Source organism: Aspergillus aculeatinus (genome assembly GCF_003184765.1).
Source record: "Aspergillus aculeatinus CBS 121060 unplaced genomic scaffold BO66scaffold_13, whole genome shotgun sequence".
Lineage (NCBI taxonomy): Eukaryota > Fungi > Ascomycota > Eurotiomycetes > Eurotiales > Aspergillaceae > Aspergillus > Aspergillus aculeatinus.
Genome location: NW_020291482.1, coordinates 1 through 26,151, shown reverse-complemented (window position 1 = coordinate 26,151; position 26,151 = coordinate 1). Strand labels below are relative to the sequence as shown.

At 53.5% G+C, this 26,151-nt stretch overlaps 11 protein-coding genes and 1 non-coding gene across 12 annotated transcripts; 6 read left to right on the top strand and 6 right to left on the bottom strand.

The window, feature by feature from the left end:
- Positions 1-974: 974 nt before the first annotated feature.
- On the top strand, positions 975-2,571 carry BO66DRAFT_318414 (B-type cyclin nimE; the record flags this gene model as incomplete). The annotated part of the gene is made up of 3 exons (XM_025643599.1): positions 975-2,228; positions 2,279-2,417; positions 2,474-2,571. 3 exons carry the CDS (start codon positions 975-977, stop codon positions 2,569-2,571), a joined length of 1,491 nt encoding a protein of 496 aa, XP_025505868.1.
- Positions 2,572-3,391: 820 nt separating this feature from the next.
- On the top strand, positions 3,392-4,561 carry BO66DRAFT_369890 (HIT-like protein; the record flags this gene model as incomplete). Its single annotated transcript, XM_025645397.1, has 3 exons — positions 3,392-3,965; positions 4,089-4,191; positions 4,296-4,561. The coding sequence occupies exons 1-3, from the start codon at positions 3,630-3,632 to the stop codon at positions 4,559-4,561; spliced, it is 705 nt and encodes a 234-aa protein (XP_025505867.1). The 5' UTR covers positions 3,392-3,629.
- A 92-nt stretch (positions 4,562-4,653) lies between these two features.
- Positions 4,654-6,842, bottom strand: BO66DRAFT_369885 (tRNA (guanine-N2-)-methyltransferase). The gene is made up of 5 exons (XM_025645396.1): positions 6,443-6,842; positions 5,374-6,296; positions 5,076-5,281; positions 4,879-5,003; positions 4,654-4,809 (listed from the first exon to the last, which is right to left on the bottom strand). Exons 1-5 carry the CDS (start codon positions 6,554-6,556, stop codon positions 4,741-4,743), a joined length of 1,437 nt encoding a protein of 478 aa, XP_025505866.1. The 5' UTR covers positions 6,557-6,842; the 3' UTR covers positions 4,654-4,740.
- Positions 6,843-6,918: 76 nt separating this feature from the next.
- On the bottom strand, positions 6,919-9,014 carry BO66DRAFT_369882 (putative histone deacetylase SIR2). The gene is made up of 5 exons (XM_025645395.1): positions 8,714-9,014; positions 8,301-8,611; positions 7,674-8,213; positions 7,422-7,601; positions 6,919-7,367 (listed from the first exon to the last, which is right to left on the bottom strand). The coding sequence occupies exons 1-5, from the start codon at positions 8,976-8,978 to the stop codon at positions 7,185-7,187; spliced, it is 1,479 nt and encodes a 492-aa protein (XP_025505865.1). The 5' UTR covers positions 8,979-9,014; the 3' UTR covers positions 6,919-7,184.
- A 236-nt stretch (positions 9,015-9,250) lies between these two features.
- BO66DRAFT_345392 (ACL4 family protein) lies at positions 9,251-10,787 on the bottom strand. Its single transcript, XM_025644546.1, has 2 exons — positions 10,086-10,787; positions 9,251-10,004 (listed from the first exon to the last, which is right to left on the bottom strand). The coding sequence occupies exons 1-2, from the start codon at positions 10,649-10,651 to the stop codon at positions 9,359-9,361; spliced, it is 1,212 nt and encodes a 403-aa protein (XP_025505864.1). The 5' UTR covers positions 10,652-10,787; the 3' UTR covers positions 9,251-9,358.
- A 129-nt stretch (positions 10,788-10,916) lies between these two features.
- On the top strand, positions 10,917-12,174 carry BO66DRAFT_345391 (RWD domain-containing protein). Its single transcript, XM_025644545.1, has 2 exons — positions 10,917-11,206; positions 11,311-12,174. Exons 1-2 carry the CDS (start codon positions 11,140-11,142, stop codon positions 11,946-11,948), a joined length of 705 nt encoding a protein of 234 aa, XP_025505863.1. The 5' UTR covers positions 10,917-11,139; the 3' UTR covers positions 11,949-12,174.
- Positions 11,995-13,513, bottom strand: BO66DRAFT_369875 (LYR motif-containing protein). The gene is made up of 3 exons (XM_025645394.1): positions 13,320-13,513; positions 13,089-13,249; positions 11,995-13,016 (listed from the first exon to the last, which is right to left on the bottom strand). The coding sequence occupies exons 1-3, from the start codon at positions 13,366-13,368 to the stop codon at positions 12,324-12,326; spliced, it is 903 nt and encodes a 300-aa protein (XP_025505862.1). The 5' UTR covers positions 13,369-13,513; the 3' UTR covers positions 11,995-12,323.
- Positions 13,514-13,653: 140 nt separating this feature from the next.
- Positions 13,654-13,725, top strand: BO66DRAFT_t111. Its single transcript has one exon. It is a non-coding gene; the product is annotated as a tRNA-Gln (tRNA).
- Positions 13,726-13,944: 219 nt separating this feature from the next.
- BO66DRAFT_390161 (E2 ubiquitin-conjugating protein MMS2) lies at positions 13,945-14,914 on the bottom strand. The gene is made up of 5 exons (XM_025646942.1): positions 14,788-14,914; positions 14,635-14,714; positions 14,437-14,562; positions 14,297-14,376; positions 13,945-14,234 (listed from the first exon to the last, which is right to left on the bottom strand). Exons 1-5 carry the CDS (start codon positions 14,858-14,860, stop codon positions 14,174-14,176), a joined length of 420 nt encoding a protein of 139 aa, XP_025505861.1. The 5' UTR covers positions 14,861-14,914; the 3' UTR covers positions 13,945-14,173.
- Positions 14,915-15,421: 507 nt separating this feature from the next.
- On the top strand, positions 15,422-20,850 carry BO66DRAFT_369868 (putative endosomal peripheral membrane protein (Mon2); the record flags this gene model as incomplete). The annotated part of the gene is made up of 6 exons (XM_025645393.1): positions 15,422-15,499; positions 15,561-15,627; positions 15,694-15,867; positions 15,920-16,126; positions 16,184-16,272; positions 16,330-20,850. 6 exons carry the CDS (start codon positions 15,422-15,424, stop codon positions 20,842-20,844), a joined length of 5,130 nt encoding a protein of 1,709 aa, XP_025505860.1. The 3' UTR covers positions 20,845-20,850.
- Positions 20,851-21,245: 395 nt separating this feature from the next.
- BO66DRAFT_390158 (vacuolar protein sorting-associated protein 26) lies at positions 21,246-23,328 on the bottom strand (the record flags this gene model as incomplete). The annotated part of the gene is made up of 5 exons (XM_025646941.1): positions 21,246-21,682; positions 22,233-22,349; positions 22,432-22,456; positions 22,527-22,999; positions 23,107-23,328. Coding segments are annotated over 5 exons (1,100 nt in total), but the record flags the coding sequence as incomplete, so codon positions are not given.
- Positions 23,329-25,881: 2,553 nt separating this feature from the next.
- Positions 25,882-26,137, top strand: BO66DRAFT_436530 (uncharacterized protein; the record flags this gene model as incomplete). The annotated part of the gene is made up of 1 exon (XM_025650931.1): positions 25,882-26,137. A coding segment is annotated over one exon (256 nt), but the record flags the coding sequence as incomplete, so codon positions are not given.
- Positions 26,138-26,151: the final 14 nt, after the last annotated feature.

The window sequence follows — 26,151 nt, the reverse complement described above, 5'->3', positions numbered from 1 at the left end:
CCCCCCCCCCCCCCCAAAACCTGGTCCTCCATCTCTTCTCCACTCCTACCTTAAATCACTCACTCACTTCTCCCTCCCCTCCCCTCACCTCCCCTCGTACATAAACATCAAGATAAACATAAACATAAATATCGACTACCTGTCCACCCATCTATCCATCGATTCACTTTGCATCAACAATACATACGTGGTACAGCTCCGGCATCATCTGCAATTGCCCATTGCCAACTGGGTTGTGCTGTTACGGGAGTGGGGCATCTTTTCCCATCTTGGCCGGGCTTTTCCACGCTAAGAGTAGGGCCAAACATAGCCTTTGCCCTGTCACCTCTCGACCACCTTTTCCCTAGACCTACACTTCTCTATCAAACATCATCTCCTCCAAGGGGGCTCGACACCACCCATTGAAGCCGCCAAATCTCGCCTGTTTCTCGTGTCATTGTCGATAATCTACACGTCGACATCCATCTTCTCGCGCCCGACCGACCGTACGCCTCGAATTCAGCGCGAAATTTACGTGACCGACTCAACTCGAACCCTCAGACCTTGTCAATAACGTCAACAAGGTCTTATATGCGACTATCTGGAACTTGCATTACCCGGATAACTCTCAAATATCTGGCTTGATAGCTTGCAGAGCCTTGCATTGAGCCTAATATATTGGGGTTGGGCGAATAATCACGCGTGGTACGTACGATTCCCGTCTCCCAGTCTCCAGGTATTTGAGCTCCACCGGGGTAATCTCCTCGGGAATGCTGACTAGACACTAGCTAACCGGGAGCTCGCAGTTGCTATAGGCACCTCATAACTTGTTTTGCTCCTCTTTAGTCTTTCCTCTCACCCTTCTCCTTTCTCACAATATGCCTCCGGTAAGGATCCTCTGACCAAGTGACGCGTCTGTTGTGTCGACTGTTCACCAACCGTGCGGAAACTGCACCCTGGCGTTCTGCCTCGCGTGTACGGAGTTTCTCATGCTAATGTCCTTGCAGGCCAGAAGCCTCCGCACGAGAGGTGCCATGAACGAGAACGATGAGAACGGGCCGTCGACGCGCCTGACCCGGGCCAAGGCTGCTGCCCTGTCGTCCGGTGACGCCCACACCACTGCCGCCGCCACTAAGAAACCCACCCTACAGACCAAGAAGGCTGCCACCGCCACCACTACCGGAACTACGAGACGACGTGCAGCTCTGGGAGATGTGAGCAATGTTGGCAAGACAGAGAATGGCGAAGTCAAGGAGGCGAAGAAACCGGCTGTGACTAAAGCTCCCTTGGCACCCAAGAACAACCTGCCGACCGGAGGCGTTCAGAAACCCACCAAAACGAACCCGGCACGCACCAACCCTGGAGTCAAGAGTGACACCGCGAAGAAGCAGCCCGCAGAACCGAAACGCCCTGGTAGCGGATCTGGAATTGGTGGAAATCAGCCGAGACGGACCACGACCCGCAACTTACAGCAGAAAGAGGCAGTGCCAGAGGAACCACCATTGAAGAAGGCCACTGTCGAAAAGAAGGAAAAGAAGCCAGTGACGGAACAGGTTCGGGATGAGAACGCCCAGGCACCTATTGATCCCAAGGTTTTGGAGAAGCCTACCGAAGATTTTGTGGATGATCTGGACGCTGAAGACCTCGATGACCCGTTGATGGCCGCCGAATACGTTGTTGAGATCTTCGACTATCTTGCAGTGCTTGAGGAGGAGACCTTGCCCAATCCTGACTACATCGACCATCAGCCCGACTTGGAATGGAAAATGCGTGGTATCCTTGTCGACTGGCTCATCGAAGTTCACACTCGTTTCCGCCTACTCCCCGAAACCCTGTTCCTTGCTGTGAACATCATCGACCGTTTCTTGTCTGAGGAAGTGGTCGCTCTGGACCGTCTTCAATTGGTTGGTGTCGCTGCTATGTTTATCGCATCCAAGTACGAGGAAGTACTCTCGCCCCACGTCGCGAACTTCAGCCACATCGCCGACGAGACCTTTTCGGACAAGGAGATCTTGGACGCTGAACGTCACATTCTCGCCACGCTGGAATACAACATGAGCTATCCCAACCCGATGAACTTCCTCCGCCGCATTTCCAAAGCAGATAACTACGACATTCAAACTCGTACTCTTGGAAAGTACCTCATGGAAATTAGCCTTTTGGATCACCGATTTATGGAGTACCGCCAGAGCCATGTTGCGGCCGCTGCAATGTACCTGGCTCGCCTTATCCTCGCTCGGGGGCCTTGGGTAAGTTTCGCTATCATCAGCTATCTACTCCACACACTAACGCATAGTAGGACGCCACCTTGGCTCATTATGCTGGATACACGGAAGAGGAAATCGACCCCGTCTTCCGGCTGATGATCGATTACCTTCATAGACCCGTGTCCCACGATGCGTTCTTCAAGAAATACGCTAGCAAGAAGTTCTTGAAGGGTGAGCACACATTGTTCCAGTTGAGCCCATCCTACGATAACTGACAGTCCTTCTAGCATCCATCCTTACCCGGCAATGGGCGAAGAAGTACCACCAACTTTACATCACCAGTTCTATGTCAGAACCCTACCACTTCATTCAAGAAAAGGAGTAAGAAGAGCGTCTCCTCGTGACGATACTAAACCGGCATCCGACAAAACGACCCACAATAGGAGTTGGTTAATCCATATGATGGTATTTTATTTCTGATGGTATAAGGGCACCTCTTGCATATGTTTACGACGGCATTTTCCTGTTTTCGCTTTGCGGATGTTTGCATTGTTCGCTTCAAGGGTGTCTGGCGCTTTTCTCCTCTGCCTTGTGTTCGAGTTTCTCTAGTTCCTTCGGCTTGTTTTCTTGGTCGTGTCCTGGGTTGTACCTGCTGATACCTAACTTAAATATTCTCCTTCTTGACCCTGGGTGCTATGTGCATCGGACACATCAAGGTCGGAGGTTCTACCCCCAGTGTTATTTCAACTCTCTATTTCATTTTTGGTTCTACTTTTGCTTACAGCGACTGCTAAATCTCCTTGTCTTGCATCTTTCTTTTTCCACAGTGCGTGCTAGGTCTCTCTGCTGTGGAGGTATGTATGCTCAAGACCTGGACGGATAATTGATCAGTGCGGCTTGATCATGAATTGCACATGTCCTGAATAATGACCGGGTAAGCACTTGAAGTTCCTACGTGTACGGGTAGAAAATCAGAGCAGCTTGCTTAATGGTAATTATGGAATGACTATTCGAGATAAGTTCATTGAAGAGTATACTTGAGTTAGTTGGTTTCCTGTTGGTAGAAAAGGCTCTGGCGATGGCAGCGTTTGTAGGACCGAGGTTCCGAGGCAGGGATTCGGCACCCCCGCCAGCCACCACATTCTATTGTTGTTCCTACTTTCCATTCTTCACCAATGTGCAACCACCTCCTGCATAACCAGAGCCTTCCGTGAGAAATCTGGAACTTCCATTAATTCTGGGTGGCGTCGCAAAAGCAATCGGATAAGCTTTCCTGGCATCTCAATCTCAATCTCAGCAGCAACAGCTGCAGCTACAAATCAGCACGAACTATATATTTATATCCCACACCCGCCGGTGGCACTCACCTCCACTCATCATACAACAACTGTACCAAGTCAACTTAATCTAATCAACCCCAACTCGGAATTTGAATCAAGCAAGATGGAATCCACTCCATCCTCCTCATCCCCATGCCCCTTCTGCACCATCGCCCACACATACCCGCCTCTCCCCCCGACAACGTTCCTCCGCCAACACCACCAAGACCCAAATCCCAAGAATGTCCCCAACCCAGCGACCCCGTCGGTCCCCCCACATTCAGATCTCGATACGACAACGAGCACGAGTACGAGTACGAGTACGGCCCACCTCATCCTCTCGACCCCATCCCTCCTCGCCTTCCTGGACATCATGCCCCTCACGAGGGGCCATCTCCTCCTTGTCACGCGGGAGCACTATGAGAAACTGGGCGATGTCGGGGTAGGCATTAGTCGCGAGGTTAGTCTAGTCCTTTACCTACTGACTTACCCACCTCCCATCATCGAACCAGAACCACATTGAACTAGTCCCGCGTGGGTAGTGTACTACTACTTACTGGATAAAGCTGACCCCGAGTAAAAGATCGGCCAATGGCTCCCCATCCTCTCGCGGGTAGTGATGCGGACGCTTTTCGGGGCGGACGCAGCAGCAGCGGACTGGCATTGGAATGTGGTGCAGAATAACGGTGCGTTTTACTCTCACTGCTCTTCAGTTTACCGATGGTGGGCCGGGGGGGGGGCATCGTAAGCACAGCACAGCAGAGCTAACCCGGACAATGGGGGCTTGTAGGCGTCCGAGCAGCGCAGCAGGTTCCGCATGTGCATTTTCATGTGATTCCGCGACCGGATTTGGGCAGTGCGTCGGGTGGTGCTGCTGCGCGGCCGAGTTTTGTGATGTTTGGGCGCGGGCAGAGGGAGGAGTTGGATGAGGAGGAGGGGGAGGCGTTGGCGCGCGGGTTGAGGGAGGAGTTGGCGAGGGAGGTTGTTAAGGTCATGAAGGTGGAGGGGGTGGATTTGGAGGTGGGGTTTGGGGGAGGGGGCAGGGGGAGGCTTTAGGTTTTGTTGGTCTACAGGTACAGTACAGTGCTGTGTAAAGAATAGACATGGGTTTGGGTTTTTATCGCCAGGTTTATATGGTATTTATTTTTGCATCCATTCCAGGTTCTTGGTGTGAGTATGATGAGCATGACATGATGGATTTTTAAGATAAATGCATACTAGAGGCTATTCTGGTATCATGGGGCCGGCGTGGCGCTGCCTGATCTGGGCTCTTTGTTGTCGTACTGCGGGTTTTTGGTGAAGTACTATTCCTTAAGTCAGTATACGTGGATCCTATATTGATAAGCCCGGGGAGGCGATGAAAGGCAACGTACCTTCTTTCGGAAGGAATTCAATTGATCAGCGTAGACTCCCTCTGAGTCGAGTCTGCTGCGTCCCTTGGACACATCCGATACTTGTCCTTCGGGGAGTCTGCGGTAGGTGATGAGTCGACGGGACCCTGAGATGCTGTTAGTGCTGTTGTCCTCGACCCATGATATGCTGTTGGAAGAAGGCAGACGGTTCCACTCACAGTTGTAGAAGGGCTGAACGGACACACTCAGAACCTCCAGGTTCGGGTGCATGGGCGTGTCTAGCTCGAGATCCTCGTCGTTGGCGGTAGGCATCCACATGCACATGCGTCCACCGATAACGAGAGTCCGAGCGGCGAAGTCGAGAATATCGTTCTGCATGGCCTCGAAGCCGTAGGGCTTCTTCGGAGCAATGTAACCGGGTCGACTGTATACACACGATCAGCGATACGAGGCTCTTCTCCCGTAGCGTCACCACCACTCAAGCAGAAGAACCAAAAAAAAGAAAGAAAAACATACAGATGAGCCGGCACCCCATCGATAATCACCTCCTCGTTCCGGAGCCCCTCCCGCCTCCCCAACACCCTCAGCCCCTCGCGCACCCCGTACGGCGGATCGCAGACGATCCCGTCGAGGAACGGCTGCGCGCGCAGCGGCGTATTCGTCAGATCGGAGGAGAAGACATCCAGGAACTGGCCGACGATCTCATACTGCTGGAAGTTGGCGAGCACGCCCATGGTGCCGCCGCGCTCGATCATCTCCTTGCCGCGGAAGCTGCGGCCGTCGATGTCCGACCCGAAGTTCAGGGCCCCGAAGTGGCCCATCGCCACGAGGAAGCTGCCCGTGCCGACGAAGGGGTCGTAGAACAGCTTGCCCGGCGCCGCGTGGGCCATGTTCGCCGTGATCAGCGTCAGCTCCGCGTCCATGGACGTCGTGCTGATGTACCGCCGCTTCTTGAGGTCGTACTTGTTGATCACGTCGCGGCTGCTGTTGGCCAGCCAGCGGCCGAACCAGATCCGCTTGGGTTCCTGGCCTTCTGGAACGGGGCGCAAGATGGGGGTGCTGCTGCGTCCCTCGGGAGTTGCAGCGGCCGCGTCAGTGGCAGCTACATCCCAGCCGTAGTCCTCCAGAACCCAAAAGTCCTGGTCCGGGCTCTTCATGCGGATGGGACCCTGGAAGCCGAGGAAGGAGAACGACTGGATGATCTCGCGCTTCTTGTCGTTGCTGCGTTTGCCCGCGAAGCTGTCGACCGTGAAGCGGAACGAGTCCGTCTGGAAGTCGGCCCAGCGGGCCTCGGTCGTCCGCCTGCGGACATCCGCGTGCACCTCGTCCAGGTTGGTGCCATAGCCCCAGAGCTCGAAGATGTCCTTCGCTAGGATGCTGCGGGCGATGAGCGTGCGCGCCGCGGCTTCATCGGGGACTCTGATGACGCAGAATGGGGACTGGGGATGGATTCATTAGTTCATTTTGGCCTGCTTTAAGCTTTTTGTGCTGATGCGGGGGGGAAGATAGAGAAAATCATGTTGGTGGTAATCTGTAGGTGATATGGAAGAGGAGTGTAGGACAGGTTCATCAGAATGAAACATACATATTTATCGTAGTAGACGAACTCGAGATCAATGCCGGCCAAGTCGGCCAGCGCCTGGATCTCAGGCTGTCGGAAAGACTCGTGGACCTGGGCGAAGCGGATCAGGTATTCCATCGTAATCGTCGGAGGGCTTGCGCTGGGCCCCGCGCCACAGCTGTCTGGTCGAACTATTTCAATGACTGCACTACTGCAACTGCGGAGAAAGATCACAGACAAGAAAGACTTGCAATCTGGTCAATTATCTGATTGGGAGCGTCGATGTGATTGTCTGGTCAGTGAGAGATGCGGAATTGATTTTTTTTCTCATGATCCGCTGGATTTGAGGATCCCGTTTGTCGTCGACACCTTCCAACAGTCCAGCCCTGCTCAACATTGGAGGAATCACAATGCTACTCTACACTCTTGAGTGAGACTGGATGTATGTTTTGTGTACGAGGTAAAAATCTATGCAAGCACTTGTAATGATATTTTATCATGGTAACAATTGTAACAAACAGGTCTCCTATGAAACCGGAGCCGGAGCCGGAAACAAGAATAGATACATTCTAAGCCCGCAGAAAGATAATAAAACATGCTTGATGATAACAATAATTGTATGTCTTCGTCCATCAATCTTTACAGCCTGTCCTTCCCTTTTGGTGATATCAAAACCCACAATGCAAAACCAACCCAATATACGCCGTTTCTCGAAACCAGCTGAGAGCCAGAGATGGGATGGCTAGCAACACACAAAACACCGCCGCTATGCGCCGACAACCCGAAACACATGTCGTGACTCGTAACCTTCAACCTGCGAAATTTCCACCTTCTCATCCTCCGGGATCATCTCGTGTTTGAGCTCCCACCCGGCCCGGCGGCAGAGCTCGGAGACCACCACGTCGCAGTCACCCAGCAAATCAATATCGAACTCCGTATGCGTCACGGGCTATCAGATCCGTCAGCCTGGGGGTGATTTTGGACTCAAGGAAGTAGGACTTACAGTCCGAGAGATGTAGATTTGAGGCACGTGACGAGGCAACACGCCGGGTGCCTCTGCGACAGGCGCCACTTTCAAAGACGTTCCGATGACAATGACCAAATCCACCCGTTCGCGGTCGTGGTGAAGCAGGCGACGACCGAATTCATCCGGAAGATCCTCGCCGAAGAACGTGATATCGGGCTAGTTTGACTGTCAGCAAGACGCCGGGCGAAGAGAATTCCAAAAAAAAAAGAAGAGAGCGCGCAAACTCACTTTCATAACACCGGGAGACGGGATTTCGTATTCATCATCCGAGCTGTCGCCGCAGTCGTCCTTGCGATTTCGGTGCACACCAGTGGTGCTGCGCTTGCGTTTCGCTCCCGTCTCCTCTGCGATTCGGTCACGGCACGCGGTACACTGAGGGATGGCACCCTTCTTGATCTCGTCGAAGATCTCGTCACCGGTTACCTGATATTTGCACTTGACACATGTCGCGGTGGCGAACGAGCCGTGACACTGGACGATATTCTCCGCGGCGACACCGGCATTGGCCTCGATGTTGTCGATATTCTGGGTGTAGTTGGTCAACAATTTCCCCTTGTCCTGCAGCAGGCGAATGAACGCGTGCGTCGGCGAGAACTTCTTTTCCGTGGGGAGAATGTCCTTGGCAACCGAGAAGAAGATGCTGGGGTCTTCGCGAAACACATGAATGTCGAACACCTCCTGCGGATCGCTCAGGCCCAGATGCGCGAGCTGTGAATATAACCCGGTATCCTTGGAGCGGAAGTCGGGGATCCCAAGACTGGTGGATATCTACGAGATCCGCATCAGTATATCGCAGACTCTTGCGCGACAAAAACAGGGTGCACCCCAGGGGGAGGGGGGCGAGGGATGACTTACGCCAGCGCCGGTCAGCACGACGATGTTTTTGGACTCCTTCAGCAACCTCACCGCATCATCGATGGTATTATACTGTGGGAGCTTCGGACGTCTCGAGAACTCGCGCGAGATCGCGATCGCGAGGAGAGGGTGGTAGGCCTCGTCAGGGGCACCTTCGAGGAACGCCGGGGGCTGGATGCCGAACGCTGTGCACAGCTTCTTCGCAGTGACCGTCTCCTTTGCGATGGTCTCTTCGACGAACGCAGCCTTGCCGATTTCATGGAGGCGCTTTCGGTACGCGATAGCCTCCTCCAAAGTACAGGCATCGGGGACTATAGATACTCGAGCGCGGCGCAGTCAGCGGGTGGGGCTTTGGGCTGCACACAGCGAGAGGGCGCCTGGGAAGGCATTTGTATAGATGGATTTGACTTTACCTCCATCGCGAAGTTGCTCGTCCCGCAGTACTTCAATGGCGTCCTCGTAGAGAGACTGGGTTTCCCACTCCTCGCCCGAAGCGTCACTGTCGGTCTCGAACTCGGCTTGAGACATCTCGCCCTTGGTGGCCGTGGCGGTGGGGTCCTCGTTCGCCGTGGCTGGCTTGTCGATTACATCCGCGGAAGTCATCTTAACGGCGACGGCGGCCACTGGGGTCTGTAACGACGACGAGCTTTCCCCGCTGGGCGCTGATTCCAGGTCCATCCTGTGACGGAAGACAAGGGGGGGGGGGGGGGGGGGCACTTTCCAGCGACCGCTAAAACAACCCTTTCTTTCCCCAACTCACATTGAGCTCAGTTTTGCCACCCCGAAGGTGCTTGGCCGGGACAAAATTGTCTTTGATTATCTCCGGGGGGGGGGAGGGGAGGGAAACGCGCTCGGGTACTACTTTATCCGGGTCCGTACGATAATGGAATGGACAATGAACCAAGAGGATTTAAGTGAATTCGTTTCAACATGAGTTGCTCATCCAAGGTATTATTAGATTCGTTGGTATTTCGAGCAAGTATAACATGACTTTTGAGGTGGTATCATGACAGGGAAAGGGGGGATTTCGTAACATGGACATGCAGCGTTTGTTGTATTCAGGAGTCAGCCATTTCGTGGTCACTGTCTGAGTCCACCTCGATCTCCTCATCCTCCCAGCCTTCCTCACCCTCCTGGCCCTCAGCCTCTTCGTCCTCTATCTCCTCGCCCAGTTCCTGGTTCATCTCCTGAACCAGTTCGAGCGCATGCTCCTTGAGCCTCTCATCCTCGTACTGCTGGATCTCATAGAGAGCCAGACCCTGCTTGAGCCATTCGCGACTGGCAACAAGCGATGCAAGGCGCTTGGCCTCTGGGGTATCGGCTTCCTCCTCGTCATCCGCAGGGGCTTGTTGCTTCCCGGCCAGGAGATATAAGCACCATCCGCCTAGATACCAAGCCTCGATACTCTGATCATCTTCCAGGATCAACCGCTCCAAGACCTCCAACGCCTCAAACTCCAGCGCGACCTCCATCAAGAGACGAGAAAGACTGATTCTGGTAGCAAAGTCTGGAATGCTAGGGTCCTCCGGGGGCAGGTCCTTCCAGATCTCGAGACTCCTTCTCAGGGCTGCTTTGGCGTCGTCGGTCCGTAGCTGCGAGATTCGAATGGAAGCCAGGGTTTGGAGGACCTCGGGTCCATTGGGTTCAACGAGGAGAGCCTCCGTGATGAGCGTCTCGCAACGGTTCTCTGCATCTTCCTCCCAGCTACATTACGTCAGTACAAGAAATTCCTCCTCGCAGCCGCCGCGGGATGGGAAGGAGCCGGGAGGGGGGGATTCAACTTACGAAAGATCGGTCATGTAGATCTCCGCCACGGCGCATAGGGCATTGGCCATCTTGCGCTTCTTCTCCAGCAACTCGGCCGCCTCCTTAGGGCCGGGGTTCTGTTCTAGTTGCTGGATCGCATGTCGGAGCGAGGAGACACCCTTCTCGAACCACTGGACACTATCCTTTCCGCCTTCCTCGCTCAACTGGGCCAGCCACAAGAACTTCTCCGCGCCTCCGCCCTGAGACTCCGGTATCGTCCCGTTGGGATCGGCTTCGACTGCGCGCAGGAAATGAGCTCTGGCGGTGTCGATATCTCCGAGTTCGACGTAGATCTCTGCGACGGCGATCAAGGCCGACAGGTATGAGGGGGATCCCGCGGGCGAGCTGTCGAGCGCTTGCTGCGCTAATTGTAGAGCGGCATCGGCCTGGCCGGTCTGGATGAGTATCGTCGCCTGGTCCAGGAGCTGGGTGGGGTCTTCGTTCATCTTGCTCTGCGACTGCTTCACCGAACCACCGACGCCGAGGAGGGACTTCTCGCGAGATTTGGAGGATTTCTTCTGTTTCTGAGGCCTGGACTTGCCCATGTTAATGTGATAGGTCTAAAATGAGTGTGTGATCGTCGATTGATAGGTCATAAGATGTAAGAAACGGGATTGCAGAAAAAAGAATACTCAGGTAAGAGGAAGAAAAGTAAGGCAATTGGAGCTTGTTGGATCTTTTTTTCCAAGGCGGAGCATAGAAATTCCCTTTTTCGGGCCCGATAAATTTGGGACGGCCGGGCCCTGCCTTATCTGTTTGTGCTGTTTGCACGTCGACCGCAACATTCTACTCCATGCCGGATTGAAGAGGGACCGATCAGTCTATGCTCTAGCTCAGGATTATCGAATCAGGAAAAAGCGAAGCGGTCTTGGTGCTTCTTCTCATGCACTACATGTTCTATTGCTATTAGTGCTTGTCAACCATCAAATCTGAGAGCCACGATCTCTCAGCAACGAGTTTTCACTCACCTCACGAAACCGAATACCCCTCCTCCACCACCACCACCCCCGCCGGCGGCGCATTGAAAACAAAGATGGGTCGCGAAGATCAGATCGAAGAGCGCGAAGTGCTCGACTCCATTTTCCCCGAGGAGATCACAGGTATGCGAACTAGCCCAGTTGCTCCGGAGGCTACTGTCCTTCTTTTTCTGGTTTGGGCGGTAATTCTGGAATCTCGACGCTGACGAAAGAACCTGCAACTACAGATATTTCTGACACTTCCTATCGGATATCGATCGTCTTGGACCCCCCCGACAATGACGTCGAAGAGCTCGAGCCGCCAGTTCTGAATCTGCACGTGTCATACCCGGAAGACTATCCGGACGTTGCCCCGGAACTCGACATCACCGCGGCCCCCAATGCATCGAAACACCCCCGACTCGATGTCTCGGAGGACAAGGACCGGCTGCTCGAGGCGCTGCAGCCGACCATCGAAGAGAACATGGGGATGGCGATGGTGTTCACATTGGTGAGCGCGCTGAAGGAGAGCGCCGAGCTGCTTATGGCGGAGCGGGTCAATGCCATCCACGCGGAGCGCGAGATGGAGGCGGCCAAGCGCGAGGAGGAGGAGAACCGGAAGTTCCAGGGCACGGCGGTCAACCGGGAGACGTTCCTGGCGTGGCGGGACAAGTTCATGAAGGAGATGGAGGACGAGGAGAAGAGGCTGCGCGAGGAGAAGGAAGCCGAGGACAAGAAGGCACAGAAGAAGGCGCCCGGGAAGGAGGAAAAGAAGCTCACAGGCAAGCAACTGTGGGAGCGCGGTCTGGCTGGCAGAGCAGACTTTGATGAGGACGAGGAGGACGCTATGCCCGCTGCTGTAGAGAAGATGAAGATCGCCGCATAGGAGCGTGACGTGCTCTTTGCCACAATTTACAAGTATACATACAGGTCGCGCCTAGACGGGCCTTTATCCCAAAGAGATGAAAGTGTCCAGTCTGACAGATGTGTCATACATAGAGCGGGTATTGACCAAGAACATCGGGTGGATTCCAAACACATATGGCTATGGTTCGATGCTATGGATATGACCTGATAGAATGGGGTATATTCGCCTGAGAAATGCATAGAGGACTCGCTCACTTGAGCTATGCCTGGGCGTTTCCGTCGGGCCAAGGCTATTGCTCTAGTCCTGACATCCCCTTCGCTGGTCTACGCACGTACCCTAAAATCCCAATCAAGTAGGTCGCTTGGGTAGTTTCGCGCGCTCTAGCTGGCCGACTTACTTCAAGTCCTGCTCCGTTTCTCCCCCTTCTGTAGTCTCTTTTGGCGCAGCCGCCATCTTGGCGGCCCATTCCTCGGCCTCTTTGGCGGCCAACGCACGTTCCGCGAGGACGACCTTCCACATGGCTGTCGCAAGCTCTTGATCCTTGCGTTCCATCTCAAAGACTCGTCGTTTGAGTTCCATAATGCATACTTCAACGGGATGACGCCACCTGGCCGTTGGCTCGCGTTCTTGTTGGCCGGTCAATCGATCCCACTCGTCCTCATCCTGGGCCCAGATCCTCTCTTCCTGTAACTTCTTGCGCACGCTAAATGTCCTGGCTCGTTTGCGAAGCTTGCCCCGGATAATGTGCCCGAGGATGGCGGGTTGGGGTTTCATGATCCGCAGGAAGGGGACGCCGCGCGCATTCACGAGTTTCGGAATGCGACGTATCCCGTTGACGGTCGGCCGTGGACGCGACAGGACCGGTATGGCATCGGGGTGTCGCGACATGGTCCTCCTCGCGGCCTCCCTGTTGGCCTCCTTCTTCAGCTCCATGGCGCTCATGGGTTTGACCGGCTTCAGCCGCCTCAGCTCTCTTTGCATCGCGGACCGGCGCTCCTGCGCTTCGGCGGTCTGGGATATGAGGGACTTGAGACGCTCGGTTTCGGTGCGTTTGTTTTGTGATACAGCATGGAGCAGGTCGAGTGCCTGTAGATTCGCCCGTTAATCAATCGGTCGTCAGCACCGGATGGGATATGGAGCAAGGAGGGCTATGTGTACATCATATCCCGCTTTCAGGGCATGTGTTACCCTCGACGGACTTTCGAGGGTCTTGTATCTGTGGAACCGTAGTTGTATGTGCTGCTTGGATGCATTGCGCTCCGGTAGGTTTTCAGGTAATTTGCCGCATTGTCGGAGAAGCGCGCGATAGAGCGCTAGGGCTGTCGCGACAATCGGGCATTAGTCTCATCCTGAAGAAGTATTGCTTGGTCTGTCTATTGGGGTACGCACTTGTGAATCGGTGGATTGAAGATTTGTTGGGCACCACCAACCTGTGCATGGTGAAATAGATAAGGCGTTCAATGTCGAGGTCAAATATATTCCGGGAAGCATGTGACTGAGAAGATATCGATCGCGATCACGTGTCAACGTATGAGATAAGGCGAATGTATCATCTGTGTATGGGCAAGAAACCAACATTTACAGATATCAAGACCATGATTCCTCATCTGTACTTATCATCGCTGAAGTTGATGAACAATATGAGGTTAGATTAGGCTGCGTGATACTGTGGGATAATGGTTATCTTCATGATAACAGCTATGGAGCCGAAACTCACCGCCTTGGTTGTGTAGTGTAATGGTTAGCACCCAGGATTCTGATTCCTGTAATCCCGGTTCGATCCCGGGCACGACCTGTCTTGATACTTTTTGCTGGTTCGCCATACTGTGAAGCCACTCCTCTATGTAGTAGCACCGGTCTACTCGCCAATCGACTCATTGGCATCGACATATGTGCTCTCAATGGAAGCCCATGTGCCCTGCCGATTTGCTACCTCGCTCACCATGACTGTGCCCGACCCTACTCACTCAATATCTATGAATACTCCCAAAGCTAATGATGAATGTCATAAAAAGGATAGTCTAAGTAGCAAGGTTGAAAGGAAAGTCCACACCGACAAAGATTTCTAGAATCGATGAATTGCGACTAGGCTTCGATTGACACCACGCCATGCCCGCCGTTATGCATAGACTGTACACGCTCTAAGAAGTAAAACGAAAGAAGACGCGAACGAAACCGCACGCACAAAACCCACCAGAATACTCCTCATTCGGTTCCCGAGTCATTTCACAGCATCACGTTGCTCAGAAGTTAGAGCCCTCCGGGGGCTGGGGAAGCTTCTTGTGCTGGGGCAGAGCCATATACCTGCGACACAGTCAGAACCTGCATGTATCAGAGGAGGAATAGGGAGTCAAGGCACGGCGTACCGCCGAAGTTCGAGCAGAATAGTCTCCATGGTGAATTCGCGCTTCCATTGAGCTAGGCAAGGCAGCTTGGTGGGATCAACCTATAGACAAGTCAGTATACTCCTGGCCCTGTTTATGACGCAACGTTGCTCTATGCGTACCTTGCCAGTTTGGGGATCAACGCATGGCAGATTGATCCGAGAGACGAATTGCAGAGTAGGGGGGTTGTCAGGGTAGTCAGGACCGCAGTGAATCTTGACACTGTATATTCTGTTCTCATGGACGCTCTGTGTTCATTCATTGTCGAGTCAGTACTGCTGAGGTATCGTGGCGGGAATAAGTATGCGGAAGGGACGGACATGAGGAGGGCCCAGGATAGTGCCATTCCAGTTGCTCATCATCATATCTTCGCCATCATCAAGACCGTACGAGCAAGCCTCTAAGGGATGGAAACGAAAGTGCGTTAGTGATCTGTGTGTCATGTGCCACCTTGTTTGTGAAGGTATCCTCACCTGCGCCCAAGCCCTTCTCGCCCTTCTCGAGCTCTTCGAGCAACCTGAAGTTTCTGGGAACCTTGGCCGACATTATGCGGTATGTGAGCTTGGAGAAAGGGTTCTGTGTATTATAACTGTGGAGAAATGAAGGTTGTTGTTGAGGAGAGGTAAACGAGATCAGTACCGAAGGCGGAGGAGGGGCACCCACGACTTTATCCCACTTGCGGCAATGACAATGGGCACTGCAATGGATCAGTGGCTGCTGGCTATTGCGTATCTTGTCCCGCCGGGTTCCTGAAGAATAGGTCATGTGATGATAAAGAACCAGAGCCGATGCCACGTGATAGCCTCGAACTTATCTCCGTCGCTGCCTTGGCGCTCCTGAGAGCTGCCACTCCGGATGATTGCGTTCGTTGCTTGATTGTTTGGAAATGACAATTATGTATTTGTATTGATGTGCATTCACCCTTAATAAGACGTATATTGCGTCAATCCATTTGCCCAGGCTCTCATCAACCTCTCTTCTCTTCCTCTACCGACCCAATCAGCGATCCAACCACATGAAGCCACATCTGCCTAGTGCTACCTTACTGTACTGTACTATCCGACTCGACTGGCACCGGCCATGATATGATTCAGCACCCTGTTTGAAATGTCCTCCCAGTTCCTACAGGCGGAACTCTTGAATCTTATCCAAGAGTCTAAGAGAAGAAACTCGGAACTTCGCACTGTAGGCTTCCACTGTCTAAAAAGGGATTTTCGAACATTGATGCTGACTAACGATAATACAGGCCGCCGAAGAGTCGCTCAATGACTTGAAGGCACTACCTTCAACCTCAGAGGCTCAGATATCTGCCGGTGAGTGTCTCATTGGTCCATGACTATGATCGAATTCAAACTGCATGAATGCTAAGAATGCATGAGACCTTCTGCGCAAACCCAAGTTTGTAAATCCCTTCATTATCGCTTGCCATAGTCGCCATGCCAAGCTCGCAAGCATCGGTGTCATCTGTCTGCAAAGGCTGGTGGCATCCCGGTCGTTGCCACCAGAGCGCCTTAGAGATGTACTCTCTGGCCTGAAGGAGACGGCGAACATGAGTAAGTCATTCTATCAAACCCATCAATCGGTGCTTTACTTACGCTGTGAAAGGCTTGGATATTCAACTGAAGATATTGCAAACTTTACCGTCCTTGCTTCAACATTATGCGAGTGATCTGGGCGGAGATCTTCTCGTGAGCACGCTGGAGATTTGTGCAGCCCTGCAGACGAACAAGATGCCTGCTGTCTCAAGCACAGCCGCAGCAACGCTCCAACAGCTTGTGGTATCCACATTTGAGCTAGTCTCCATTGAAGACAGTAAGATTCTCGGAATGTTGATGAAATTCATAACAGCCGATTCTGATCATATTGCAGAGAACTTCGACAAAACGACTCCCACGGTTACTGTCAAGGTGGACGGGAATTCCATCAACGTGGGACATTTTGCGTATGACGCTCTACGGGTAGGCTTCCGCTCCCTACCTGCAGCTCTCTGACCGAACAACTAACGGATGTATCAGGTTCTGGATGACCTATGCCGTCTCGTAGACGGTGAACCGCTTTATTTCCTTCGCATCAAATCTCTGTCCACACCGTTCACTCTAGAGCTCATCGAAAGCATTCTACTCAATAGTGGCAGGCTTTTCGTTACCCATGCCGAGTTGACTCAGGTCTTGCGGGCTAAGCTCATGCCAGTGCTGGTGCGAATCCTCTCTGAGAGACATACTTTCTCCCAGACTGTTCGTGCCATTCGCATCCTCTCAGTGCTACTCAAGCGGCACATGTCTCTTCTACCTGCCGAGTGCGAGATGGCGCTCGGGCTTGTGACGCATTTACTTGAACCAGACGGGACATCACCGTGGAAGCGAGTCCTCTGCATGGAGCTTTTTCGAGGATTGTATGCTGAGCCAGGTCTGGTAAGGCTCATATATTCTTTGTACGACGGGGAGGAGAGAAGGAAGAACATCTTGAAAGACCACATGGCCGCTCTGGTTCGTCTTGCCTCTGAAAAGCCTTCTCTGATTGGAGTCAGCGCCCGGTCCACTGTACCTTTACGAACCGAGCACACACGAGCTGTCACTGAAGAGCAGATTACTCTCGAAGCAGGTGGTGTTGCTGGCGTCATCGGAGCATCCGTTCCTATCACCGACTCCGATGCGCCGGGAATCAGCAGCCAATGGAGCGTGGTTCGAACACCTTATATGGAATTGCTCGATAAGACTGAGCCGCCATCACCACCTGAGACATATATCTACAGTCTTGTACTGAACTGCATCAGCAACTTTGCTGAGGGGCTTGCAAAGTTTATTCTACCATTAACAGTTCCCGACCTGAAACAAAAGCGGCGAAGTCGTGTGACTGGTCCCGAACAAGGGACTGACACCCCGAGACAGCCTAACAGCAGGAAGTCGCCCGTGCCCATCAACCCTCTTCATTTGGAGTCTCATCCCCAGCTCGCGGCCATCAAAAGTTGTGCTGGCATCATCGATAACTGCTGGCCAGCCATTCTTGCAGCATGCTCCACCTTCTTGTACGCAGCCCTTGATGATGACTTCTACCACAACCTTGTTAGGTCTTTTCAGAAATTGGCGCACGTGGCTGGTCTACTGAGATTGTCGACACCCCGGGATGCCTTCTTAACGACACTTGGAAAAACAGTTATGCCAGCGGATACCGGCAGTGTCAAGCCTGCGAATACGCTGGCGTCCGCTACAACGGCTCTGCAATCCAAACAAATGACAGATGATAAAACGAAGGACTCTCATGTATCTCTCGGTGGCTCGACGGTATCTGCCGAAGTCAGCAATATTCCTCCAGAGAGTACTTTCGTGTCTTTGAGCACCAGGAACCTCCTATGCTTACGCGCTTTGCTTAATTTAGGAATCGCGCTTGGGCCAACTTTAGATCAGCCGGCCTGGTCCATTGTACTCGGCACCCTTCAAGATACTGATATTTTGATTGGCTTGACCACAAATCCCCAGGCCATGACAAGCTCCGCGGAAGCCTCGACTGCATCGATGGACGTGCCAAAAGCCAATCTCGGCGCCGAGATCATAGCCGTGCAAACAGCGTCCGCAAAGATGTTCGAGAGTAGCGGCGACTATCCCATTGAGTCATTCCAGGATCTCTTGACTGCACTTTTGGACCTCTATGGGCCCGCTGAGGATGCCTCTCAGACCGCACCGCAGTCTCCTACCGGAGAGCTTCTTTCTCCTCGCACCAGTCTCATGCGCAAAAACACTCATCGCGTGTCGCTTTCGGTGGGGAAGTCTAGGACACAAGATGAATTAGTGAGGTTTGTGCTCGAGAAAGCCAACGAGATAGCACTGGCAAACGTTGATCGACTGTCTTCATTGACTGAGTCTGACCTGGGCGCTTGGAATCTTCTCACTACCAGGCTGATGTCAACTGCGGCAGACAGAGCGATCAGCCAGAAGTTTCGGCTTAGGGCGAATGAGGTGCTGAACAGCATTGTGACACTGACCATGGCGCAAAGAGCTGGCGATGATTCTGTGAAGCAAAATGAACGACAGCTCAGGAATCTCCAAGCGCTCAAGATGCAGATTAGGTTGCTCTATGAAGCGAGCGGCTGCTCGATCGGTTTCCCCACTGCTTCAGTCATTGAAATTCATGAACAGAGCCTGGAAACCCTCAAGAGCATCCTTGAACAATATGGCGAGACATTCGTGGAGGGATGGGCTCTTGCTTTCGACCTCATTACAAGTGTATTTGGTGAGAGGGTTGAGAATGAAAAATCCGGGAACTCGAACGCAAGAAGCCAGGCCAGATGGGTAGCGGATTCCGTTCGACTTGTGCGGGTTGCTTATCAATCATTACAACTGATAGCCTCCGACTTTGTTGCATTGCTTCCACTACCTTGTCGATTGGACCTGGTGGAATCATTTTCCAAGTTTGCTCAACAGCAGCAAGATTTCAACATCTCTTTAACCACTACTTCATCTTTCTGGAACGTCTCGGACTTTCTCCAAGGACAAATCGAGCAATTCTGCATTGAATCTCACATTGATGCCTCCGTGAGCGAGGATTCGCTTGCGAACCTCGCCAAGGGCGATGACCCCTCGATATCCCGGAATGCATTGTGGCTACTGCTCCTTCTCAGGATAGTAGACTTGACAACAGATAGCCGATCGGAGGTCCGAAATTGTGCTATCCAGACTCTATTGAGAATCTTTGATGCTTACGGGCAACAGTTGTCTCCCAAGGCATGGTGTTTGTGTCTTAACAGAGTTCTGTTCCGTATGGTGGAGGAAATAGAAGATGAGCTCTGCCTGACGTTGGAGAAGAATAAGTCCGACCACTCTGATAGCACGAAGGCCTGGGTTGAGACAACAGTCGTTATGGTCAAAGGAGCATCTGATCTGATTACGAATTTCTTTGGGACGATAGTCCAGGACGAATTGTTCGATCAGTCATGGGAGCGTCTGCTGGGATACTATGAGAAGCTGCTTACTTTGCGGCTTCTTGAATTCAGTGAAGCTGCCTACTCCAGTCTGACGAGCACCCTTCTTCGTATACAGGGTCCTGGCGAGTTCAGTAAGCAGTCTCTACGCTCAACCTGGCTCTTGTGGCTGAATGGTCACCCGGCCGATCGGGAAGATATGCTCAATCTGGATAGACCGAATCAAGATGCTGCGATGGCCTATCTTCAAGCATTCCAACAGATATATCGTCTTTACAAGGACGACCTTGAAGATGGAAGCGTTAAGAAGATCCTTGGACATTTTCAACTGCTTGCCTGGAACTCGATATCCCCGCCTTACTCTCCGGATATCGACCGCCCGTCCAAGGTACAGACGCTGCTCTTGGAATGTCTGAAGCTCTTGTGCTCGTATGGCAATTCGCAGTCGAGCATCGTTGTATGTCTGGCAGAACTGGCAGATTCACCCCTATCTAAGTGGTCGCCAGAGAGTGATTCCAAGAAGCCCACTTTCGTCGCTTTCTCAAAAAGCGTGATAGAGCTTCTAGACTGGTATATTTCCGAGCACGGCATCAAGAAAGACATATTCCTTGACGGATCTCTGGCGACCGCGTTGGGCCATTTGGTGAACCCCATTGCTTTGAGATATGAATGGCCCGGAAAGGACCGCGAGCCGAGTCTTTCGCAGAAATCCACCACTGCTTCCTTGAACATCCTTCAGGTGGGAATTCCATACGTGGAGAAGCAATATGCCACAGCCCAGCAGGAGCAGATTAGCCGTTTCTGGAACTGTGTGGTCGACCTGGCAAATGGCATCGTCTCGGCCCGTGGCTTTCGAACCGGTTCCGTTCCTCACACCAAGATCCTGAGCGACGAAACCTTCGACGTGGCTGCGTTCAACCGACTGAAGACGCTCATCATTCCATCGCTAGGTGCATCTACGATCCCCGACTCCACCCGCCGGGACTTCGCCTGTGCCCTGTTGCGGTCATCGTTCATCTACGCCCCACAGCGACTAGACCTCCCTCGCCAACCCCTCGAAGAAGACCCGCTGCACGGGTTGTACAATGTCCGTCCGGGCAGAACTTTCGACCCATCACCGACGCCTCGCACCAAGATGGCGTACACCGTAATCGATACACTGTTCGACCTCGCCGCGGCGCCATCACTTCCTTCATCTGACCCCGCACAACCCCCGCCAGAGCATGGATCATCACCTGTCGACCAATCAGCCTCTGCCGCCCGCCTCGCCCTCGCCCGGTCCACCTCCCCATACTTGATCCTCCGAGCCGCCGTCTCCCTGAAAGGCTACATCGCCGACCAGCCCCTGCGGGGCCTGATGCCGCAGCCCACTCCGGCCCGGAAATCTCTCCTGCACCTTCTCCGGGGCATGGTGGCTCTGCAGAGCGACCCGTCGACGGTCCCCGCGCCCCCGGGCACGGTCAACGGCGTGTCGATCAAAAGTCCATGCGACCTGGATCATAAGAAGCACCTGGCGTGGATCTACCCGCTCGTCGTACGGGCCGTGCAGGTAGCCGGGAAGCAGCAGGACGACGGGGAGGTTCTGCGTGCCCTGGGCCAGGTTTTGTCGGCGTGATTCGGGCCCCTTGGAGGCGTCCGTTCCGCTAGATACAGATAAAGATGTATTCTTAGTTTGTGCTCTAGTCTTTCAATCGATATCCCTGTTGGATGGACGTATAGGCAGCCGCCTGAGATTTGTGTATCGGGTCATAGTTATTGTAGAAGTACCTCTTTCCTTAAAAGGAATTGGAGTGTAGCTATCAGCAATACTACTACCCCAACCTAATACTCCCACCTACATCTCCAACAGATACATTACGGAGCAGAAAGTCTGCAACCTCGTGCACACAAACCTATTCCACCCCCATCACCCCAGCCTACACGATACAACCCATGGCCCCCCGACTACACCACATGCACATACATCTCAATCCCCCACAAAGCAACAAAGTAAAAAGGAGAAAAAGCAAGGGTATATATGAAATAAAGTACAAGTACAAATCATCTCAGCTCCAGCTCCAGCTCAGCTCCAGCCCCAGCCCGCCCATACCCTACCAACCAGAGCAACTGAGAGCAACCGCACCTCTCTAACCAGGCAAAAAGGTTCACGCATTACTTAGCTCGAACGGTTTACAAGAAATTAGAAGACCGCTAAGCCGCAGGAGCAGGAACGGACTGAGCCGCCTGCTGCTGTTGCTGCTGCTGCTGCTGCTGCTGCGCGAAATGGTTCTGCTGATGGGCTTCACTACGACCGGGACCCGGGGTGGCCGAGCCGACGGGCAGCTGTTGCTGTTGCTGTTGGAGCAACTGCTGCTGCTGGATCTGCTGCTGCTGGGCGATTTGCGGGGTGGGGGCGATCTCCGGGGCTTGGCGGTAGAGGACGATTTCGGATTGTTTGAAGTAGCGGCGGGCGTCTGTGTTTCATGGATTATGGGGTTAGTGGACTGTGTGTATTTTGTTATGGCGGTGGTTGTTGTTGATGTTGTTGGAAGAAAGGCGGTGTCGTTGGTTTGTTTGGGGTAAAGCAGGCTGTCGGATGGAGTGGGGGAAGGAAAATGGGGGAAGGAACGCGATTGGAGAAATTGGGGCCTCCACGTGAGGAAAACCTCTAGGCAAAGACGGGGGAGAAGCCCATCCATCGCTTGGGGTTTAGTGTGGGGGTAGCGATTGATGGGCTGGATGTGGCGGGCGGTGTGTGTGGCCCGATCAGCGTGAGGGGAGGGGTGGCTTTCACCGATAGCCGACCGGCTATTGAAACGGGGGAACAGTGGGATGCCGTGGGATGTTTAGTGTGGTGTGCGCCGGCGGTTGGTTGGGAAGGGGGGCTGGTTCCCGCCGACCGGTCTCCGGCAAGTGGACACACACTTCTGCCCGATGTTCTGTGATAAGGCAGAACGAAATGAAAAAACAAGGCAAGGGTGGGTTGTGAAACAGAGAGAGAAAGAGACAGCGTAACCGACTTACCCTCGTCAATAAGCACCAGGCTGAGGTAGTATCGCGTCGAGTACTTTTTGTTGACATCGCGGAAGGTGGGTGTCAGGTCGAATCCGCCGAGGAAGAGACGAATGGGAATGGTTTCACCTAGGTGAGGTATCGTCAGCATTAGCTGGACTCGTCAAGGTTGTATGGCTGGCTATCTTTCAAGGGCCCGATTCTCACTCACCTCGAGAGGGCGACCCATCCATGATCTGCAATGTGCGCCGTTAGCATTCCCCAGCACTATCCTCGTCCCCCAAATCTTGTTCCAGCTGCACTCACCTCGAACCGCACCAGCGTCTCACTCTCGTTGTACTGATTGGGCGGCGACCCCGTGGTCTCGCGGCGGATGATCGACAGCTCCATGTGCTTGATCTTGAGCCGCACCAGGAGGAAGTAGATGCGGCCAACGATGACGTCCTTCAGGTGGTATTTCGACTTGGAGTACTCGAACTCGATGTGCAAGCAGTCCTCGATGCCGACGTCCATCTTGATGGGGCTGTTGGTCTCCGGGGGCATGCGGTACGAGTACACCCAGAGGTCCTTCTCGCGGATCACGTCCGCCATGCGCCGGGAGACCGTCACCCGGACGAAGTAGCGCAGCTTGACGTTGATGCCGTGGTAGGACTCGTACTGCTTCTCGATGTTCTTGAAGTTGAAAGGGAAGGTCTGCGGGTGCTGCAGCTCGCCGGGCGCCGCCAGCTCCTGCACCAGGGAGAGGAATTCGTAGTGGTTGCCGCGGTCGTAGAACATTTCTGTGAAGGAGCTGGTCAGCCTGTTTTAGTGCACCCTAGTGTTGAGCTGTGGCAGTGTGATAAGATGGATATGCCCGCGCGCGGGGATGAAGGCCTAGGTCGCATACCAATAGTACCGATAAACTGCACCTTGATGCCAGTGTGTTCCAACCGCTTTCCATCCTTGGGTCTGACGGTCACGGCTCCCTTGACGGACTCGCCGTCCATGTAGAGAGGGACCCTCTCGCGACGGCCCTTGTCCAACTTGACATCCACCGTTTGGCGCTCATCGCTATCTTCGAGAACCACGTCGATGTCCACCGGGGTGGAGAAGAAGAGGGAGGTCATCGTGGGGGGGGGGGGGGGGGGGGGGGGGGGGGGGGGGGGGGGGGGGGGGGGGGGGGGGGGGGGGGGGGGGGGGGGGGGGGGGGGGGGGGGGGGGGGGGGGGGGGAGGAAGGAGTCAAGGAGCTAGGGTGCTGCACGGGGGAAGGGAGAAGTGGAACAAATCTGATTGGCAGCGGCTGGCAAAGTCTACCTAGTAGGCTCGTCAAGTCAAGCCGTGTACCTGAGTGTAAAATCCAATCGAATAATAATTAGCGGGCAGGAATGGCCATGAGATGGCCAGCTCCCTCGGCGGCATCTCGACTGCCTGGCGGCGGTGGACGCGCTGGCACTATCGCCGATTACGTACTCACCGCCTTCGTCATGCTGCCCGCCAAAGAAGCACTCGCTGTATGGAACGCCTTTTATCTTATACTCCAGTACTTTACACGTCATGTGCGACTTCCTACTCGGATCTGTTGATAGCTCGTGATGTATCGAAGAATCTCTGCATATATGGTCCCGTCCTAATGACATGCGGCAAGATCGACGGGGCATAAACGCACTCTAAAGTCGCTGGAGCGGGGAATATTGCTCCTTTTGCGCTGCAGAAACAGGCTCCAGAAAGTCTGGGGAAGTCATCCGTTCCCTCCGCACTGTCAGGGATCGATACTCTAATTGGATGACCTGTCTATAAAAATGAGGGGTTGTTTGAGGAGACACAGTCACCAGTTCTGATGAGAATAACCTGTCAGCTTAGGGCGCTTAAGGTTATTTCTCTCGCTTCAAGGAGGAGGTCGTTGGGCAGAAATCCGGTAATGAACCCTTGCACTCCAGTCGGATCATGCACAGAGCCGCCAGGGAAGATCAACCTTGGAAAAGTTGCTTGCAGCCAATGCAAGGTAATTTGATCATTGTGTTCCTCGGCGAGTTTCCCATTCACGTCTGTCAGCGGCGGTGAGCGAAGGGAGGGACGCATGATCAGAGCTAAGTGGTTTCACAAGAGGGGGAAGATGAAGAAAGCTCTGGTTCTGGTTGGGTCAAAGGTGACACCAAACGACGTGTACCTACGGGAATGGAGTTCTGCTGTGAACAGAGGGAAATGACCCCCGTCAAGCTTAAATCCGACCTGTCGCAATGGCTGGCACCGGGGAAAAGGAAAAGGTACGGCCCAGGCCGGACTTTTTTTTGGTCTATTGCTGTCTCGAGACCTCGTGACACTATTGCCAGTTGGTTTGGCGATTAGGCTGCTACAAACAGACCAACGGAAAGAACAGTAAACCCATCCAACGTTGTGGTTGTTTCTGTTCATGCAACTGTGAGTACCTTAAATGGGTCCACGGTCCACGGTAGAACTGGAGCGAGCCTTTCGAGAGAGGAAAGCCTCTGGAAGCATCGAAGAAGGTGCATAGAAAAGGAACAGCAGGCTAGTGCCATAGAGGGAATAGTGTGGGGGGGACAACCCCCAATTTTTTGCTGGCCGGAAAATAGATTACGGAGGGGGAAATTTATCGACTGTTCCGAAACGCCGGTTACACATCACGGCTCCAGTGACATCATGGCATGGACAGGTTATCTCGCCCGATACTCCTCCGAAACACCTTGGTTCGAGATAATGATGGGAGCAATAGGAGGGATTTCCGTCTCATCTGGATCAATGGCAACAGCGGAGAATGTGATACAGGTGCTGCGTCACTGCATGGACACTCTTCCTGTGGCTTTCTACTCGTAGTTGTCTATGGTGTAAATACAGAGAGGTGTAAGCCATACGTCTGTGATACAGAGCCCGATCGGATCTCCCGCTAACAACCAGACCGCCGGAGTCTCAGAGAAGAAAAGACGCTTCTTTATTTCTTTTTCCCCCCACCCTTTTTTTTTGCTGGTGCTTGTCCTTTCCCTTTCCCCCCCCCCCACTCCAAATGCAGTGGTGATGAAATGACGAGTGGGAATTCTTCCCTCTACTTCTGATACCTTAAATCCGTCCCATGCTGCGCGCTGTCTCAACACCCGATGCCAGAAGCCGGGGTGGATCCTGGAAAGGGGATACTGAGTAGGCAAAACGATCAATCACATTCATTCAAGTCGCAAATTCAAGGAAAACCAGACCGGACGAAACAGTGTCATTCTGAAGCCGATAACGCCCCCCCCCCCCCCGGACTGACTGACCCACACAGTCCATGGGATTATTATTAGTATTGTTGCCCGTCCTGGAAACCCTTTCATCATTCTGATTTCCCGTCTTTTCCCTTCTGCTTTATAGCCGTAGTTTCTTCCCCGATCTTATTCTTGTCCTTGTCCTTGTCCTTTTCCTTCTTAAGCTCAGTCTTTCCCCCGGTTGTTGCGTCAGGGAGAACTCAAGCCAACTTTACCCGCCCCTACTTACTACATCCACTACAACACCACACCCTTTACACTCTACTCTTGCCTACACAAGCTCCAACTCCAACAATCCCAACTGTGGTTCTAACCAACTTTCACAAATTCCGAGCACGTCATACACCCAATTATCCCAGCGCACCGTTCCTTGACCCCCCCAAAACCCCCAAGCCCCGAAAAACCAATAACCCCTAAACTAAAAACCATGCTCTCCGCCGGCGAACGCCCGCAACCCGCCATGAAGAACAAGGGCGCGGTGGTCGACACCCCCCTCAACATCAACCACACCACCACCAACCCCATGTGGGCGGACCAGACCCAGCCGCAGCCTCCGGCGCAACCGCGGCAGCAGATCCAACACATCTGGGTGGTGACGGGGCCCGCCGGGTGTGGGAAGAGTACCGTCGGGCGCGGTCTGCAGGAAGAACTGGGGGTACCGTTCTTAGAAGGCGATGATGTACGTTTATCCCCAACC

Coding starts and splice junctions, on each gene's coding strand:
- BO66DRAFT_369885 (XM_025645396.1), bottom strand. CDS start 6,556: ATGGAATACCTGATCCGCTTCGCCCAGGTCCACGAGTCTTTCCGACAG. Junction 5,282..5,373: donor GATGGGGTGCCGGCTCATCT/GTATGTTTTTCT, acceptor GTGTGTATACAG/TCGACCCGGTTACATTGCTC. Junction 5,004..5,075: donor CGTTCAGCCCTTCTACAACT/GTGAGTGGAACC, acceptor ACAGCATCTCAG/GGTCCCGTCGACTCATCACC.
- BO66DRAFT_369882 (XM_025645395.1), bottom strand. CDS start 8,978: ATGGACCTGGAATCAGCGCCCAGCGGGGAAAGCTCGTCGTCGTTACAG. Junction 8,612..8,713: donor CGAGCAACTTCGCGATGGAG/GTAAAGTCAAAT, acceptor GAGTATCTATAG/TCCCCGATGCCTGTACTTTG. Junction 8,214..8,300: donor TCGTGCTGACCGGCGCTGGC/GTAAGTCATCCC, acceptor CGGATCTCGTAG/ATATCCACCAGTCTTGGGAT.
- BO66DRAFT_345392 (XM_025644546.1), bottom strand. CDS start 10,651: ATGGGCAAGTCCAGGCCTCAGAAACAGAAGAAATCCTCCAAATCTCGC. Junction 10,005..10,085: donor ATCTACATGACCGATCTTTC/GTAAGTTGAATC, acceptor GACGTAATGTAG/CTGGGAGGAAGATGCAGAGA.
- BO66DRAFT_345391 (XM_025644545.1), top strand. CDS start 11,140: ATGGGTCGCGAAGATCAGATCGAAGAGCGCGAAGTGCTCGACTCCATT. Junction 11,207..11,310: donor TTTCCCCGAGGAGATCACAG/GTATGCGAACTA, acceptor CTGCAACTACAG/ATATTTCTGACACTTCCTAT.
- BO66DRAFT_369875 (XM_025645394.1), bottom strand. CDS start 13,368: ATGCACAGGTTGGTGGTGCCCAACAAATCTTCAATCCACCGATTCACA. Junction 13,250..13,319: donor TTCAATCCACCGATTCACAA/GTGCGTACCCCA, acceptor TTGTCGCGACAG/CCCTAGCGCTCTATCGCGCG. Junction 13,017..13,088: donor CCCTGAAAGCGGGATATGAT/GTACACATAGCC, acceptor GCGAATCTACAG/GCACTCGACCTGCTCCATGC.
- BO66DRAFT_390161 (XM_025646942.1), bottom strand. CDS start 14,860: ATGTCGGCCAAGGTTCCCAGAAACTTCAGGTTGCTCGAAGAGCTCGAG. Junction 14,377..14,436: donor TTGATCCCCAAACTGGCAAG/GTACGCATAGAG, acceptor ACTTGTCTATAG/GTTGATCCCACCAAGCTGCC. Junction 14,235..14,296: donor ATTCTGCTCGAACTTCGGCG/GTACGCCGTGCC, acceptor ACTGTGTCGCAG/GTATATGGCTCTGCCCCAGC.